General features: G+C 32.3%; 2 protein-coding genes across 2 annotated transcripts; one reads left to right on the forward strand and one right to left on the reverse strand.

Moving 5' to 3' along the window:
• On the forward strand, positions 1-4,084 carry LOC133691782 (uncharacterized). The gene is made up of 2 exons (XM_062112372.1): positions 1-1,890; positions 3,654-4,084. The coding sequence occupies exon 1, from the start codon at positions 120-122 to the stop codon at positions 1,851-1,853; it is 1,734 nt and encodes a 577-aa protein (XP_061968356.1). The 5' UTR covers positions 1-119; the 3' UTR covers positions 1,854-1,890; positions 3,654-4,084.
• Positions 4,085-17,793: 13,709 nt separating this feature from the next.
• On the reverse strand, positions 17,794-19,665 carry LOC133691600 (clathrin coat assembly protein AP180-like). The gene has a single exon (XM_062112179.1). It carries the CDS (start codon positions 19,663-19,665, stop codon positions 17,794-17,796), a length of 1,872 nt encoding a protein of 623 aa, XP_061968163.1.
• Positions 19,666-20,183: the final 518 nt, after the last annotated feature.

The following is a 20,183-nucleotide window of genomic DNA, read 5'->3' on the forward strand; positions in this document are numbered from 1 at the left end:
CAACCCCAAGGAGTTTAGTTTATGTTAGATCACCACCTCTATTTCTCCTTTCCTTTCTCTCTAAGCAAACCCACTCTCTAGTGTCTTATGTGCTTAATATTTGGCATCGACGCAACCCGATGCCGGACCAAATGCATCCCACAACCGCCACCTCGGATCCACCACAAGAACAACCACCGGAAACACTCCTAAACCTAATAACAAACGTTCTCTCCCTCCTCCTCCTGTCCACCATTACCGTCCAATCCTTCATTGGACGGTGGCAAGTCCTTCGCCCTAAACTAACCTCTCTCCAGTCCTCTCTTTCCTCTCTCTCCGATTCCCCTCTCTGGCCCCAAAACCCTCTTCTTCAGACTCTTCTCCCTTCTCTCCTCTCCACTCTCCAACGCCTCCTTTCCCTCTCTCACCAATGCTCTTCTACCAGTTCCTTCCTTGGTGGTAAGCTCCTCTTTCAAAGCGACCTTGATATCGCCTCCTCGTCCCTCTCCAATCACCTCCACGACCTCGGTTTGCTTCTCAGATCTGGAGTGCTTCACCAATCCAATGCTATTATTCTGTCTCATCCAGGTCCCGGTTCTAACAAAGAGGAATTAGTCTTTTTTATCCACGACCTTTTCACCAGATTACAAGTCGGTGGTGCTGAGTTCAAAAGGCCAGCATTGGAGTCACTTCTTCAGGTCCTAAATGAAGACCAAAAGTTAGCCAGTTTAGTTGCCAAGGAAGGAAATATTGGGTATTTGATTGGTTTGCTTGATTTTAACAATCAACCTTCCATTCGAGAACAAGCAGTTTCGGCTGTTTCAATTCTGGCATCGTCCGACGGTGAATCAAGAAAGATTATATTTGAAGAGGGAGGATTGGGACATTTATTGAGGGTTCTTGAAACAGGGTCAATGCCTGTTAGAGAAAAGGCTGCCATTGCGATTGAAGCAATCACAGAAGATCCTGATAATGGGTGGGCTATTTCAGCATATCGTGGTGTTTCAGTCTTGATTGAAGCGTGCCAATGTGGATCACAAGTGACACAGACACACGCAGTGGGTGCTATTCGAAATGTTGCAGGACTAGAGGATATCAGGATGGCTTTAGCAGAGGAAGGTGTTGTACCAGTTATATTTCATTTGCTTGTTTCAGGTACTAGCGCTGCACAAGAAAAGGCAGCTGATTGTGTAGCAATACTAGCCTCTTCCGGGGAGTATTTTCGCACTTTGATAATACAAGAAAAGGGATTGCAGAGATTAATGTATTTGATTCAGGATTTGTCAAGTACTTCATGTACAATAGAACACATTTTACGTGCAATTAGCTCTCTCTCGGTATCGGATTCTGTATCTCAGATTCTGTCATCATCAACTGCTCTCATTGTCCATCTCAGCGAGCTTATAAAACATGGAAACATAATTTCGCAGCAAATTTCAGCGTCTTTACTAGCTAATTTATCAATTAGTGATGGCAATAAGCGAGCTATCGCTAGCTGCATGGGTTCATTGGTAAAGCTGATGGAGTCACCTAAGCCAGTGGGTCTACAAGAGGCAGGAGCGCTTGCGTTGCTGTCATTGTTGACAGTCCGATGGAACAAGAAAGAATTGGCGAGGGATGAAAAGGGTTTGATGAAATTGGTGAAGATGTTGGATCCTAGATGTGAGCTCATTGACAAGAAGTTTCCAGTGATGGTAGTGGATGCGTTATTGAGTGGAAGGAGCGGTGGGTGTAGGAAGAGGCTGTTGGCCGCTGGAGTTTGCCAGCATCTGCAGAAGTTGGCGGAGATGGAGGTTGCTGGTGCTAAAAAAGCATTGCAGAGACTTTCCGAGAGTAGGCTCAAGAGCATGTTTTCTAGGACTTGGAGGGAATAGGTACAAAAGACACTAACCTCCCCCGCCAACAAAAAAGGTACGCTTTATTTTCTTCTTTTTTTGGAAGCATAATGATGAAAATTTATGTTTTATTGACCACTTATCGGTTGCCACGTGTCTATTTTCTTAATCTTTAATTATTCGGTAACCTTGTTAAGGATGGTTTATTTTGGATATTATCAAATTGGTAGGGCCAGTGAATGGTGGGGCCTAGAACTTTTGATGACAACGATATAGTCTGGAATCTGGATTATGGTAATTGCTTTATTTATTTAAAAATATATTAAAATAATATTTTTTTACATTAATATATAAAAATAATAATAAAATATTAATTTGAAACTTAAAAAAAAATTAAAAATTTGGAAAAGTGCAACGCAACATCACACCCAAATAAATTATGTGAAATTAAATATATAAAAAAAGATTTTGAATTAGAAAAACTAAACCAATGGAAATTTATTATGAAATAAAGAAAAATAAAAATTTAGTTATAAATATTCTTAAAAATTATACAGGAAAAAAAAAGTAATGAGAATTTTAAAAAATTACATGTAGTAATAAAAAATTGAAGAAAAAAATAACAAAACTAACAAACCAATATTTATTCTTATTTTTCAATAATATCATCCAAAACATCCAATTAACCATAAGAGGCTTAATTTCTCATCCATAATTATATTGGTAACAAGTCTTTTATTAAATTCTAATTTCTAAATAGTGTTTTTTAAAAAACTGATATTAAAGGAGAATATTTTTACAGTTTTTTTTATTTTGTTATAATTTTTCATTGATTTAAGCTTTTCATTTTATTTTTTATTCTTATATATATATATATATATATATTATTCACCCAGCAAATATGTTAATAATTATTAGGAAATCTCATACAAGAAATTATTATACAGATCTAGTTCTTCCATGTACCCAACTATAGAAAAAAATATTTGAGTAATTAAATAATATTTTTTTTAATTTTACTTGTAAAAATCCATTTTAAAGTAATATTAACCAAATATATATTTTTTTAAAACGGCAAAAGTTAATACAATGCTAAACACAAGCTTTAGACATAAATCAAGCTGGTGAAACAAAGACACGTGGACAAGCTAATTCATGTCGTAAATCAGTGATTAACCGATCTATTAAAACATCAATAACAACAAAAGAAAAGACAGAAAAGAAATCAAAGCAGCTTCTCCAGTTACAATACTGTATAATGTAACAATTTTGTCTCTCTTATTTATTGCTCTCCTATGCTCTAGGGCAAGGTTTACGGCACTCTTTTATTCATCGACAACATTAATTAGTGTTCATTCATTATTGTCTGTTCATTCATTAGGGTTTTTAGTGTGTACTTTCTTAATGGTTTCTACACATTTTGTAATTGAATTTTTATGGATATAGATTTGCAAATTCTAACCTGCTTCCTGCTTCAAATTTATATTTGATTTTGAGCTTCAACCATCAAATTTTACACGGTTATTTTTCCCTTTTACACGGTGGAAAGAATTCTTTATTATTTTTCCCTTTAGTTAGAATGTTTGGGAACGTGCTTCCTAAAAATTCAAATTTTTTTATTAAAAATTATTTTTTTTATATGTTTTGGATCGTTTTGATATGCTGATCTTAAAAATAATTTTAAAAAAATAAAAAAACATTATTTTGATGCATTTCAGCACGAAAAGCACATTAAAAAACAATCACAACCATACTTTTAAACATCCGTGTAATAATTCTTTCTACATGCAATTATTTTTTCATAAACCTGACGTAGTAGCGTTGTGATTTTAATTGCAGGATTCTTTGTAACTGTCCAAGTAGAAAATCACTTTGGTGGGCAAACATTAAGCCGGCGGCATGCATGGCAGACTCCACACAATTCTATCTCACCGATCTCTAAGAAATTATTTATACACGAATTATTCACACAAATATATCGTAGTATCTTGTGTCAAAAGCATACGTGGATGCGGTTTTTTATGGAGTATCCTCGGTTCTTGTCTTTTTAATCTTAACGATTGATTTTCTCGTAATCTGTAAGAGAGGCTATGGTGATTTGTCATGTTTTTTTTCTTCCTTTTCAAGTGGTTTTCCTTTTTTTGCCGATCCTTTTGATAAGTGCTCTCATCCCAGGAGAGTTTTGTGTGTTCTTACCTGTAACAGCCATAAGCGTGGATTTTGTAAAGAGAGCGTCAATGGGTGGATGTAGTAATCTCTCTGTTTTTTTTTTTTTTGTGCTTTGAGGTTGAGTTGTGGAGGATACGAATCATAGCATGCATGATGATGATTGCAAATGTTGTTAATCCATATGAACGTACGTAGCTGGTATCTTAAAAGTGGTACACAATAATAGATCATGCACAGCTCAAAGCATCCAGCACCCTGACCCAGAGGCATTAAGGAGATGTAGATTAACGAATGGTAATGATGAAAGAGTTCGATTAGATCTGTTTGTTTTTGTTTTTGTGTTTTAAAAATATTTTTTTAAAATATTAAAAAAGTTTTATTTATTTTTATTTAAATTAATATTTTTTAGTGTTTTCAATGTTAAAAATAATTTTTTTAAAATAAAATAAATATTATTTTAATATATATATATTTTTAAAATATGTAGATTTCGTGAGGATAATGAGAGTGGGCACCCATACTCCGTATCCACTTGATGGACTTTTGAACACTTGAAGTAAAATTATCATTAGGGAAAGCTCAAACCTTAGCCAATTCAAGTCCTTGTATGTGTTTAGGTTAGGTGATTTGGTGATTTGCACACTAAATTTGGGTTGTGATTGGATACTAATTGTTGCTACGGCTCTAACTCTCAATTCTAATTATCTAACACATACCAAAAGAACATTACAAAAAACTTCACCTTGTAGTTTCTGGATTTTTTTTTAAAAAAAAATAAACACCTTTGAAAGCAGCTTTAAGAATGATGCCAAACATTATTTTGGCATTAGATTTTGTTAAAAAGCCCCCAAAACTAAAAAAAAAAATGTTATCATTCCTATGTTCAAGGAGTATATGAAAGTGCGATAATTTCTGTTAGATGTTTTTTATAGTATTTTTCAAAGTATTTTGGCGTTGACTTCAAGGGTTTTATAGTAATTTCATAATAGTTTTTTTTATTATCATTTAGTCTTAAGGGGATTTTAGTATTTGTACAAATAAAATAAAAAAAGAAAAATTGTTGACACATGCAGAGCATGTTAACCGCTTCACTATCTTTGGATGCGCGTATGCGACTGACTCTAGTGATCATAGTCATGCTTTTTTAGTATCATTTGATCCATCATGGGGTCTTCCTTTCTAGGTGGTGGGTGTATGGTAATTTGCTCGAGTTTGGCTAATTTGATTTATCACATTGACCCTTTAATTTATTTACCCTTCAGATTTAGTTTCTCTTCTCTTAATTGTAATTTTGTAATTTGAAAAAATTATTTTAATTTGAAGATTATTTTTAATTTTATATATTTTTTAATTTTTTTCATCTTTTAGATTTGATCTGTATTTTTTTATTTTCATTTTTTAAAAAAATTTGGTGATTTATAAAATTAATTTTTTTTACGATTTCATCCTCCATTAATTTTTTTAATCAGGTTTGACCCTCATTTTTTTATTTGTTAATTTTACGCTTTGACAAGTTTTTTAAATTGATTTTTTTATCATTTAATATTAAATTGATTGAAAATTAACATTTTCAATTAAACCTAGATATGAGATTTCTCGGATTGTGATATTTTATTTTATTTTATTTTATCATTTAAAATTAATTTGGTTAATAATTGACCTTCCTGATTAAATTTGTGTATGAGATTTTCTTTCATGTTATTTTAGAAAGTTGGCTTTACATTTTTTTCCCGTGTCGGGAAAAAAAAAACAAGTGTCATAACCCTCGTCGTTGTTATCAATGCGAATATAGATTTGCTAGAGTTATTTTTTTATCTTTTATATATATATATATATATATATATAATTTATTTTGGTATAAGTTTAAAATTTTGTCAGTATCTCATATTCCTTGTAGATGGTTTTATAATTTAACCCTGGACAGTTGGATCAATATAATATGTGAATACTCAATATTTTTTTTTAGAAAAATAACTTTTCCAATGTGTTACTAATTAAATATTTTAAATTTTTACTTCTTAATATTTTTATATTTTTAGGTTAATTTTTGTTTTAACCGCCAGGTACCCAGGGTAAAAAAAAAAACTAGTCTCTTTTTAAGTAGCGTGCAATATCACAGAGCAGTGGGCCTTAAAACGTGTTGGGCAGTGTGGTTGCGGGTGCTTTTTAAATAACTTTTCGTACCAAAATGCATGCCAACGATGTTTTTTTATTTTTTAAAAATCATTTTTGACATCAGTACATCAAAATGATTCAAAACATACAAACCATATTAAATTTTAGCAAAAAAAAAAAAGATTTTAAATTTTTTGGAAACACGGCCGCAGCCGCGTTCCCAAACGGTGCCTAATCGAGAATATGGATACGAGTAAAGAAGACCTGGGGAAGAGGAACTCATTCCATTAATTAACAAGTTAAAAAGGATAGGAAGGTACGACGCCAATGCAGGGAAGCAGGGAGGGCCGGCGCCGGACAAAAAAAAGGGGAGAGGCGAGTGGCAAAGCAAAAGTCGTGGGTCCCCAGAAGTACGATACCGCAGTTTAACATGTTGCTGCTTCCCTCCCTCTCCATTCTTGCTCGGCACTCTACACTGTCTTCCACACAAGTTGATTATTTGCATCAGATACCAGTAGGGAAAAGCACTCCATGTGAGCCCCTTTAAAGCTACTCTACTATTGCCATGAAGCCTAAACAATCCTGTAAAGTTTCTCCCTTGTTTCACTACCGGAGCTTTTTGACTTTTCTCCTCTTTTTCATGCCAGAATTTAATGGCCTTGCTCTATGGGTAGACATGAGACTCGACTTTGAGTTGGGTGTCGAAAAAATTCATCTTAAATTTGACTTGATTTAACTTACTTCACTAATCATGACAGCCCGTGATCCAGTTAAAATTCGATTAAAATTAGATTAACTTAATTAATATAAGTGATTCAGTTAAAATTTGATCAAAATTAAATTAACTTAATCAATATAATTTAACTTGTTTGATTTGTGAATTGAACCTTATGACAGGTAAAACTCATATCAAGTTTAATGATTATGATAATTTATCTCTTGCAGTAAAATAGAGTTTGCTACTTATGTTATCTCAAATTTAAATAAAAATTAAAGTTTTTGAAGATATTTTGTTATGCAATAATTCAAGTGTAATGAAAAGTATCCAAAGCCCAATTAAAAAATAATAAAGAAAAATTATCATGATCCTTTTATAATTTAGTTATTTTTTTATTTTATTTTTATTCTTTTAAAAATTATATTTTACATCATAGAGTAAAATAATTTTTAAATTTAGACATACAAAAACAAATCTATCTTCGCATGTAATATCACCATAAATGACAAATAAGTTGAATAAAATTTTTCTCTCATGTGGCATGATTTCTCTCTTTTCTTGTTAAGAACACAATTTAATCAAAATCAACCTAATTTAGTTTTACCCAAATCTAAAACATAATATTGGATAATACAATTTCAACCCCTTATCATTCTTAACTTATATGTATTTATAACAAAATAAAACTAATATGAGATTTTAAAAAAAATTAAAAAAAACTCAGGTCTCAATTTGTAATTACAATAAAAACATTTCAACCCCTTCCCTCCTCTTCTTTTCTCTTTCTAATTTTTTTTTAAAATATCAATATGCAATCGATTTATTTTCCTTTGATTGTCTCCATTGAGGATCAACCTTGGTGCAATGTTAAGGTAGCATTAAGTTATAGTTTTGGGACAAATAAGATAAAAACAATAGAGACAAAAACATGATTGGTTGAAGAGATAAAAATAAAAACATAAAAAAATTCCCTTAGATAATTTTAAAATAAATTTATGTACTTTCAAAACATGATGTATAAAAGAGAAATATCTCCAAAAACAATTTAAAAAAAAACAATTATCCCTAAAACATCCATGTAAAAAAATCTTAATTCTAAAATTGTTCAATTAAAACATGTAAAGATAAAAACAATTATTATCATAGTTTTAAAACTTAACTCGGGGCAAGGTTTGGATCACGGAGCAAGGTCTGAGTCACAGGTAAGGAGGGTCAACCTGGATCACCCATTAATCTGGGTTAACCTAACCAAAAAAATTTAAAAGGATGAAAATGATGTCTTTTTCATAAAAACAAATTAAAAAAATCAACGGGTTTTTTATTCGAGTTTTAAAACCCAACTTGGAGGCAAGACTCGAGTCATAAGGAGCGATGGTCAACTTGGGTTGTCACCCATTGACCTAGGTTAACCCAACAAAAAAAATTAAAAAGATCAAAACAATGTTTTCTTGATAAAAAAATAAAAAAAAAATCAATGGATTTTTTATTCGAGTTTTACCCTGGGTTGAACAGATCACTAATCGACCTAAGTTCTTGACTAAGTTAGATTGACTCAATTCTTCCTCTATTTTATTTACGTCCCAAGTCAGTTGGGTCTTAAATTGACTTGATAAGCAAGTCCAAGTTTTATAACTAATGCTATTATACTATTATTGATTTCAAAGCTTAATATAAAGTAAGGTCAAAAAATATCTAACTATATATTTTTAAAAATATGTAAGTTTGATAGGAACACATATTAAAAGTAAAATAGATTTTATCATATTTTATTATGTCTTGTCTACCATCAACCAAACACGGTACCAAAACAGTCACTATATATGTCTTGTACACCACTACTGAATATAATTATTTTTTCGTCTCATGCTCTGTCTTGTTTTTTCTATCCCAATTATCTAAGTTTTTCTGTCTAAAATAGTAACCAAACGCTACCTAAGATTTTCTTTATTGTGTTATGGAGGTCATCATTTTAGACCATGGGAAAAGCCTCATTATATGTAAAAAATCATTCATGTTTTATTTTTCTTAATTATATGAAAAAGCTTCAAAATATTGTTTGCCATAACCGTGAACACGTAAATAAAGAAATAATATAGGCCCAAAAGTAATTGCTCTTTAGGAATGGTAATGAGTACCTATGGTCGACCTTTATACTATCTGTCATAACTCATTTCTGAGTTATTTTTTAAATTTATTTTTTTAAAAAATAAAAAATAAAATAAAGGCTGGCAACATGGAGAAAGCAGGCTGAAGAGGATTTCAAAAATACATAAAAATCAAGCTATAATTTTGGAGAAATTTCGAGGCCTAATTATACCCTATTATGCAAAAAAGAAAAGAAAAGAGAAACAATGCAAATTTAAAGTCAAATTAAATGATTATTGGATGAAATTGCATAACAATTAAGTCCAAGAACATAATTAAATTTTTAATAGGCCAATTTGATTTAATCACGAATCAAATTAAATTTTAATTATGTTTAAGAATTAATTTGAGTTCAATTAAAGGATTTAATTAAGTGCAAAGACTTAATTATACTATAAAAAGGTCAAATTAATTTTATTAGGGGCTTAATTAGTGAAAACATAAGTTTGAGAGCTCAATTTGGGCTGAATTGAGAATATTAGAATTTTAAAAGACTAAATTTAATTTTTATCAAGTTAATTGATTGAAATCAAGGGCAAAATTGCAAGAAAATTAAAGTGTTGGGGTCAATTAGGGATCCGATTGAAAAATCTTGCAGCCAAGGACCAATTTACAAAAGTCTCCGAATTTTAGGGGATTAATTGATTGAAACCAAGGATGAAATTGAAGAAATTGAAAGTTGGATGGTCAATTGGGGGTGAAATTCATTAAATCCGAGACCAATGATCAAATTGAAAAAGACACACATATTAGGGGCTAATATTGTAGGCAGGGGTTAAATTGCATTAAATCAAAAGTTTAGGGTCAATTAGAGGTGCAATTAAGATAAATTAAAAGATGGAGGACTAAAATGAACTTAAAAAAAAACGAGACGATGCGTCGTCTGGTTTATTGTTTATTGTCTTCTTCATTTTCTCTGAAATAACAGTTCATGAGGCTATTTTGAAAGTGCATTTAATGTTTCATTTCTCCATCAAATTTGACCATATGTTCACGCAAATGATCACCTGACATTGCTTTACAACCCTAAGTGGTCCGTTCAGGATGAGTGACAATATAAAGGTAGCGGCGCCGACCCAAAGTTGCAAACTTAGGCAGTTTTGAATTGTCAAATTTGATAGTATATGGTGCCTATTTTAAACCAATGGTTGAGATTCTATCCAACCGAATCAATGACTGAAATTTTTTCCCAGTATAAACAAGATTGCCCTCTTCCACTTCCTATAAATAAGGGTGGATTGCATGGCTAGAATATGATGAAAATCGAGTGCAAAAATTGAAAAAAATCAACTCCCCCTAGTTCTTCTTCTACAGCGAGTTCTCTCTCCTTTTTCTCTCTCTGTCATGGCCTTCGGCTATCACCACAGTCACCATTGGCTTGACCACCATCATCTCCACCAACCCAGCTCCTCACTAGCGGTAGAGCAACCATCGCCTATCCTCTTTCTCTCTCTTACACATTTTTTTCTTCTTCTTTCACCCTCTACCACCGACCACCAACTCCTCCATCACCGCCGCCACTAATCGCTCGTCATCCTCCCACACCCCACCCCCCGGCGTTTTGGGCCAAACTAGTTTTGGCCTAGCTTAAATGTCTGGGCCGAGTTCGGCCCATAAAAAAGGATTTGTTGGGCAGAGATCAACCCAACCCAACCCCTTCTTAGGCTCAACTTAGCCCAATTAGTTGGGCCGAATCAACCCATATTTTATAATAATATAATATTTAATATTATATATATTAAAAAAATTCAAAAGAATCCTTTTAAAAAATTGTGATGTTCTTGCATGTTTTTCTACCAATTTTGTTTAATATTAGATTGTATTTTTATACTATAAGATACAAATCCAGTATTAAAATACTCGGCTTTCTCTGAAATATTTCTAAAAACAATTTTAAAAAAAATCTCAAAACTTTTAAATTAATTTCCCTTTTCAAAAGAAAAAAAAGAAACAAAAAAATATTTTGTTTTCATGTATACAACCAAGTCCTAAAATGTTTTCAAGCATATCTTCATGACAAAAAAACAAAAAAAAAGAATCTTTATCATGTTTTAAAATACAAAATGGATATCGTAACCAGTTTATGATTATCCATTAGGATTTAACCAAAATTTCAAAAACCCTTTACCAATCTTTTTATAGGGACTAGACATAGACTTTAACACTTGTAGGGTGTAAAACTATACAATAGAGTACACCCTCAAGTATTCAAGATACAAGGTGTCAAAAAAATACGATGCTAAAATTTGGACTTTATAATGGTCAGGATTAAACTCGATGAGGTAAAGACTCTCTCACGAAGGGAGATATGCTTTAAACTTTAGAAAAAAACCAACGAATAGAAACCCGACCTAGAAAAACAATCAAACAACAATACAACTTACCTTAGGTAGGGTGCACTATGGGTGATGCGTTTTTTTCCTTGCATAACTAGTCCCTTACTCAGACTCTCGCATACCATAAGTTCCTAGTAATCATAATACTAGGTGGCGACTCCTAAATCTTAATCATAATTTTATGATTAAACCTAAAATATTTTCCTTCCCAACACACACACGCCTTCTCGGGAGGCACAAATAAGCTCGTCGTTGCTCCCAACGTCGCACACCCTGCGACACTATTCATACTAAACCTTAACCTAAAATTACTATTCAAACTTGATTTGAACCTGACATAGTATGGACTTTTCATACCTAAACCGACTTGATCGGGTTTTAGAGATCCATTGGATATTTATAACCTGGTACCTAAACTAAATTTTATAAATTTACAGGTATTTAGTGCAAAATAAAGTAAATTATAGGCTATGAAATTTAAATACTAGTTTCATTTTTATAACAATCTTAGTTGAAACTAAATAGATAAAAAGAAAACATTTGAGAATAAATTGAAAAACTAACGAAGAAGTATGTTTATATTTAAAGTGATTATATATGAGTTTATTCCATGCCATAAATTCTGGGTTAGGAATTTATTTAAATAATTGGTGGGATGCTTCAATATCCTTAAACATGCCATACATACAAACAAGAGTGTTCCTAACAAAGACATGCGAATCAAACTCATGTTTCAACTGTAACGACCTGAAATTTCCATGTAACTTTCATATTTCTAATTATCATGTCTGAGTATAATGGGGTAATTTTTTTTTTTTTTGCAATTTGTCTAACAATACATCCTATTATTGATTCTTTAGTTTACTAAATTTATAGCAGAGTTTCCCCTATAACTTATACATTTTCTCAGTTCTTTTCTTATCCTCCTGTGCAGCACAATATCAAAAAACTCTATTACATATATGCAGTAGCTTTCGACCACCCACCAATTCAATTTTTTCTCCATTTGATTCTTTCACATCGCTTCTTACAATTCATTTTATGTTCTTTTAATTTTTTATTTACTTAAAACATACAAGTGAAAGATACACGCGCGCACACACACATAATAAAAGAGATGCAATAACCAAATGCTAGAAATACAATCATACCATTTAGTACATTTCAAGATGGGGTTATTAACTCAATTTTAAGTATTTATAGTACTTAAAAATAAATACCTAACAAAATTATAAATAGTAAAACGACACAATTAGTGCTAACCCACTTTGTGACATAGACCTGCAACATATATAGCATTATAAGAGTTATTAGTCGTCAAGAAGACTTGTGCTCATGATTGTTTTTGTGAGGTAAATGAATCATTATGTCTATTAGCACTTTTAACAATCTTGCTTAAAACATTCAACTTAAGTTTAATAATACCTCAAATCATATGACAATACTCATGTTTATCATTGCAACTAAAATAACATTATAAATTTAACATCATAAAATACATGTACGTGGTTTTTCATAAGAAAGGAAAACAATATGCTTATCCATAATTCTTTTAGCATCGATTACATCATATATATATATATTGAATTACGCACTAGTTGCTACGGCATCTAAGTTCATATTTTTCACTTTCAACATTGCATTTACGATAAATTATGTAATACATTCAAACCTAAAGTTACCAACTATACATCACCATGTAGCAACTCATTTTCTTAATTTTTAATTCCCCAATCAATAATTAATATTTCATTTTCTTAGTTATCGATTTTTTTGGGTACAATCCTTGAAGTAACCACACGTAATCTTATATTTCTCATCACCATCACTACTTAATATAATTTGTTTGTAACATTAGCATATTTTTTATTTTCTAGATATCACAAATGTTTGTTACATTATCAGCCCATTAATATTTATTTTGACTTAGTAGTATATCAAACAGTATTATGTCTTAAGTTGTCAATCAACCCCCCCTATCATATACATTTTTAAGCATTGATTAATGGTCTTACATAATGGTTTTCATTATACAATCAAGAATAGTTTCAATGGTTTTTATTATTTGAAAACAACAACACAATGGTCTCCATTCAAAACAAAGACAATCGCATGAATTCCTTTTTCATTAGGGACAACTGGGAAGTAACTTTTGTTGCCCACGATTTAATTTAAAGAACTTGTCAACTTAAATAAAAGTATAAGAAAAGAAGAATCTACATCATCATCTTATAATTAGTAAAACCATACTTTGCTTCCTTGGTCATCATTCTTTTGGGCAACTAAACATCAAAAGTTGCAATATTCATAGACATTGGTAATTAATCGTCAATTATCAATTTATACCTTGTCTTTAGTCACTAATACTGTGGTCATTAAGTATCATTCATTTCTTATCCTTAGTCACCAACATTGTGGCCACTAAGTATCATTCATATCTCATCCTTAGTCACCGATACAATGGCCACTAAGTATAATTCGATCATCCCCTCGCAGATACTAATAGTTATGGCAAACCCATTTGATTGCCAACAAATTTGACTATTAATATCTTCTTACCAAGCTATCTTTAATATTTTACTTCACATCTTTATACAACCTTATATCGCATTATTTTATTTGAGCTATATTCAACAAACAACTGATGACATGTATTATGTTCTAAGAAACCTTGTACATATAAGATTCTTCCATGCATAACTATTCATTCCTAACTATGATCAATTTTGTATATGTTTCTTTAAATAATAATTTTGATTATGAATAACATATAATACTATTTATTTTATTGTATTAATAAACGTTTTCAAATAAGATGGTTCACAACACTCATTACCGGTAATCCTAGTATGGATCCCATTAACTAGAGTTAACCTCATCCTTTACTCCCAGCTATCCAACATGGATATCATTAACCAAAGCTAATCTTCAATGCTTATTCTCGGTTATCCAACATGAATGTCATTAGCCAAAGCTAATCTTATCATTCATTTTCGGCTATCCAACATGGATACCATTAGCCGAAACTAATCTCCTCAATGAATCTCGACTATTCAATATGGATACCATTAACCGGAGCAAATCACATCATTTAATCCCGGTTATCCAATATGAATATCATTAGTTGAAGCTAATCTCATCAATTAATCTTGGTTATCCAATATGGATACTATTAGTTGAAGCTAATCACATCTATTCATTGTATTTCATGAGTAATTTTAATCGATTGAAATTGGGTAGCAACATTATGTATAAATAATTCGAGGATTTAATAATAATTAGTTAAAGATGGAAACGACCTACCTACCCCTCCCGTAGTATGTCCTCGCCCGATTGCGCCTGCTTATACACAAAATGACCACTACTCAGTATATTTTTATTTAGGTAATGTCAAAGATCATTTCCACACATATACCAGAACACACATTCATTCAAACATCTTCCATGTTTGTATAATTGTACAATGATAATATTGTAACAAGATATTCATCTTTAATTTTAATAAGGTGTTCTACACATTCTGAATACGAAGTACTACTAAATATTTTCAAGGATCATATTTTTTTTCATAACCTCATCAAGTTCATCACAATGTTGTCAAGTAGTGCACAATCAAGTTCAACATGTACATTCTCCAGGATTCTCCCATCTAAATTTCTATAGGCCGAAACATGGGTATTCACATTAAGTGTTCATTTTATCAATTTTTTACTACATCATTCTAAGTGTTAGAACCTTTAATCAACAACAAATTCCAAGTAAAGATTAGAGCTTGATTAATCCTAGTTGGTTTAGTTCACCCAACTTCAAACATTGTTTAGTGTTTTAATCGTAACTAAAGTTTCAAAACTCTTTTTCAAGCATGGTTTGTCTCTATGAAAATCTAATATATAGGGCTATAACTTTCATGAAGGACACAATACCCAGTTTGCCATCTATATGTCTAAAGTCACTCATTACAGTAGCATAAAAAATTTGTCCAGTACTATATTAGTCTAGACCTTTACTCAGTGTGTTTCTCATATTAGGAGTTATACAACTTCAAATAAGACTAAACTAGTTCCATTTGAAAAGTAACATCCATACCTACAACTCTTATAAAGACATTAGCTCCAAATTACATCAGTTTAAAGCTTAAAATTAACAATTCCAGTAGCACCCAAAATTAGTCCAGTATTATGTCAGTGTAAACCATTTCTCAGTGTTTTTCTCATATCTAGAGTTATACAACTCCAAAAAAGTCAAGACTAGTTCAATTTGAAAGATAACATCTATACCTACAACGTTTATAAGACACCAGCCTCAAATTACATTATTTAAGGCTCAAAATTAACAATTATAGTAGCACCTAAAATTTGTCCAGTGCTATGTCGGTCTGGACCTTTACTTAATTTTTTTCTCGTATCTGGAGTTATACAACTCCACATAAATCGAGACCAGTTTTATGTAAAAGATAACATTCATGCCTACAACATTTGTACAAACATCAACTCCAAATTACATTGTTTTCAAGTTGTAATTTCGACTATAAGTTGGCTAATAAGACTATTAAAATTTTAATTACATGAGAGAAAAATTTGACATGCACACTAAGTGTTTTCATGCATCACAACATCCATTATCATTACTCTATGTTCAAAGAAACTCTCATTTCTTACACATTTTCAAGAGCCCTAGAATCACAACATTAGCGGTTTTTCAATTATCCTTAACTAACTATGAAATCAATAAGGAAAACTAAGGAAGAACACTTTTATCAATAATTTCGAGTTCAAATTGAAGAGTTCTTACCAATTTATTCTTCAATTGTTCTTCCTCTTCATCACCCATACTTGTCTCTCAAGTTCCTCTCCTCCAAGCAAGCTTCTTAATTTCAGCCTAAAAGTGTTTTTCTTCTCACAAACCTATTTACAAGTTTCAATCTCACAATTTGAAAAGATTTCTCTAGTGATTTCTTAAAATAGACAAGAGAGAAACCTTTTTCTCTCTTTTTAGTTATTGTTCCACATGAACAGTAGCAGCAAGTATAGTGATATTAGATTTTATAGGTCATTTACTATTATACCCCAACTTATCCCCCATAAATTTTGGTTTATTGCACTAACCCAATGCTGTATCTTTATTTTCAAGATCTTCTCGAAATCTGATTGACCTTAAATTTTAACTCAGGGTAAAACATTATGTCTTAAAACCCATGTAAACTTTCAGCCTGATCCAACGGTCAGATTAAGAGATACGTTCAATATTGTAAAAATGAATAGTTGAAAATTTCACGCCAAAAATCTGAATTTTGCATACCATATAATTTACTTAAATCATATTGGGTATTAGACTAATTATTTGGAGCTTCCTATTCATAATTATCATAAATTATTTTCTGAGTTTCTTACCACTTTAGTCCCAATAGTGTGATTATGCGCGGAAATTATACTAAAATTCAACATTTCTCGCACAAAGGGTCATGCATTGATTTATTTGACATTTCTTTCTATTTTACTCATAATATCACCCAATTTACAAAATTCCTTCTTTAAATTATTATTTTTACCTGGTCACGAAGTTTTCAAGATTATTGTTAACTTTAACTAATATTTTGCGTGCTATTTTATTACTTTAACTTCTCTAAATTTTAAATTAATCTCTCGAAAATGTGCATCCCAATTCATAAGATTTTTTTTCTAATTTATTATTTTTCATTTAATAGTTACCCTATTTAACCCATATTTATCTATTTTTTACTGAGAGTTTACAACATGGGCATATTCAAGACCTTCAATATTGATCACTTTTACGAGTACTTTCTAGATATTGAACTCAACTTGAAAATGAGCTTTTCTTAAATGCAGGAGATTGATATAGAACAATTATCCCTGGAGTTAATGGACTAGATTGACAAGGTCAAGCCATAAAAATTGTCCTCAAAGAAATACAAAAAGCATATGATATGAAGTCTGAAGTTACTATTTTTCTATTTTAATTATTTTTTTAGTTAATTTTGGATTTTAATTATTTGTTACCTACTTAGTTTAAGAATTTTAATTTAATTTGTATTTTACTATTTAAAAATCCTAAAGTTAGATGGATTTTATTAGTTGTGAAAGTTTTAATTAAAAATTATTTTCTATAAAGGATTAAAACTATTATAAATAGAAGATGTCTATTTTAGTTTTAGAAGATCCAAACTATTATTTAAATTTAATAAAAATATTATAGAACTTTCTCTAAATTTCTTTATAATTAGGTTTTTAACCATAGAACTTGAGAATTCTAATTTTATCTTTGCTATACATTGTATAAATAAAAAAACAAAGTACAAAAATGATTATTTTCCTATTGAATCCCAGTTTAAAATTATTTACACCATGCTATGACTGTAGTTGTTGTGCTTGGTTTTTGCCAAAAAAAAAAAAAACAAGGAAAGGCTGATCGACTTTGTTAACTATACAAAATCACAAAAAATCAAAGTTTGCGGCATTCCATGCTTCCGTTTCGAATATCAAGACATATTCTTTGCTATGATCTTGTCCTGGTTCTGCAGCCAGAGTTGTTGCTGTTGCAACAGACTTTGTTGATCCATGGAAACATTAGATACATGTCCAGCAGCCATTGTAGCAAGGCATGGTGCAAACGGATCGTCTTGATTGTGCAATCCTGCCGCTGTATCAGGATTTTGCTCGCTGAAGGTTGGGGTAGCCCGAAATGTAGGGGCGACTGAAAACATCTCATTGACTGGACATATTGATTGGCTGTCTGTGGTGGCAACAGTTGCTGGTATTTCAGTTGTATCTTGTAAAAATGGATTGTATTGGTGATCTGGCAGTGAAGCTTGATCAATGATATTGTCCACGATGGGGGGCTCAAATCCACTGTCTACATGAGCTGAACCATGATCAAAGAAATTGCTCACGGCGTTGGGCTCAAATCCAATGGTTGGATCCGGTGATGCTTGCATTGACTGGTTTGCTGTCTCTGCTAGGACAGCCTCCCAACAATCGCTTAGACCAGTGTTGGAGTCCAATGCTGAGGTTCGCTGACCTGGTTCTGGTTCTGATTCTTGTTCTTGCTCTTGCTCTTGCTCTTCTGGTGGCCAGCCATCCAAAGATACGAGATCAAAAACACTATTTGTCGCACTTATTGCTCCTTGATCAATGGCTGGTGAATGAATCGAGCTAGAATCAGCAGTGCTAAGGATATCTTCAGTCTGAGATCGTATCTCAAACTGCTCCAAATAGTGATCCGTGGACATCGATGGGCTCGTTCCCATATCCGTTGCACTCATGAGATCCTCCAGTGAGGTGCATTGGGAGCCAAATTCAGATCCTTTCTCTGAAGATTCTTCCCACCCGCCATACCTATCAGTGCTTGAAGAAGCATCGTTGTTCGGTGGTGATGGAAGAAGCAAATGTGCTGGCGATCTACCATTTGTAGGGAAGGAAGACTGATCTCTTAAGAATTCTTGTAATGTTTCTAAAAGCTCTTGTGATATCGTCTGCACACTTGGGTACTCAGAAGTTCGTCCAACCCCAAGGCTTTTACACAAATCATAAAAGGAGCATAGCGCTTCAAATTGTTTTGAGGCCATGACACAAGTTTGGAAGGCATTGACACAATACTGTGGTTGTAACTGAAAGAAACTATCTAGAAGAAACGCAAGTCCATCGGAAATATCACGATAGAGATCAAAACTCTCTTGCACGATTGCATACAAAGAAATCTGCACCAATCTGTTTGTCTTAGCTGCACCCGTTGGTCTAGTTGCAACTGCTCTATCAAGCAATTTTTGCCAGTAGGAGAGCTTTTCGAGCAACATTGCCGGCTTCATTTCAGAAACTGAATCGTTGCCGCGTCTGCTTCTTGGATGGCTATTTTCCCGCTCTCGGTTTGTAAATCTTCTTTGAAGTTTACCGGTGAGGAAGCAATCCAACCGCTCGTCAAGATATAGAGCAAATGTTCGAACAAAGGCAGTGTAGTCCCAGGGTTTTGATTTGGAGTCGTCTCGAAAGCTTGAAATATTGAGAATCTTGGCTCCACGCTTCATTGCAACAAGGACCTCTTTGGGGAAGTAAGGATCACCATCTTGGAAAATTCGGAGAACAAGCATAAGAGACTTAAGAGCAACGATCCAATTTCGTGTCTTGCCAATCCTCTTGGCAATAGCTTGGGCACAGACTGCTGCATAGACTTTATTGGAGGAGATCAGGCTGAGCACTTCGTTAACGTAACGTTCATCAACTGGGACTTCATCATGTCTGGTGGCCTTAAGAATTAAGACTTCGAGGTTTGATGCATTGGAGCTAGAAACCTTGGCAAGGCTAATGCTGGTTTTGTCTTTCACAGCACCGATAGCCTTCCTTAATTTGCTAGGCATGATGTCAAGCGACAATCCTTTTCCACTACAAACCTTAATTTGTTTCCTTTCTATTTTCCACGAATAAAATTCTCTCTTCTTTGTGACTTTCTTGAATGATACTCTTGGGATTCTTCAGCTCCGAAGGAAAATTCTTGTTTCGAGGATGATAGGAATAAATTCTACCAAAATTTTGATGGTAGAGGCAACAGCAAATGCCTTGAGACTCTCATTACCTGTAGGCTTCGCTAATTCTCGTAATTTTCGTTGACTGAGCGCTAAAACCGTTTGCTATAGTCATCCTAACAACTCATTTGTACTTTAATATATTTAATATTAATACTTTTTTGTTTTTTTCTGTTAGAAAAATCATCGAGAAAAGTCATGATCATCTGATTATATCATAATTAACCTCATTCAACTTATAATTTAAGTTAATGATAAACACTTGTACAATAACCATTAATTTGTTATGATTTGTGTACCCATCTCATAATGGTTTGTTGAATCATTTAAAAGTTCAAAAAATATAATTGCGT

This window comes from Populus nigra, chromosome 4 (assembly GCF_951802175.1).
Source record: "Populus nigra chromosome 4, ddPopNigr1.1, whole genome shotgun sequence".
NCBI lineage: Eukaryota > Viridiplantae > Streptophyta > Magnoliopsida > Malpighiales > Salicaceae > Populus > Populus nigra.

What these genes read in the sequence shown, in the direction of transcription:
- LOC133691600 (XM_062112179.1), bottom strand. Translation starts at nt 19,665, where the DNA reads ATGCCTAGCAAATTAAGGAAGGCTATCGGTGCTGTGAAAGACAAAACC.
- LOC133691782 (XM_062112372.1), top strand. Translation starts at nt 120, where the DNA reads ATGCCGGACCAAATGCATCCCACAACCGCCACCTCGGATCCACCACAA.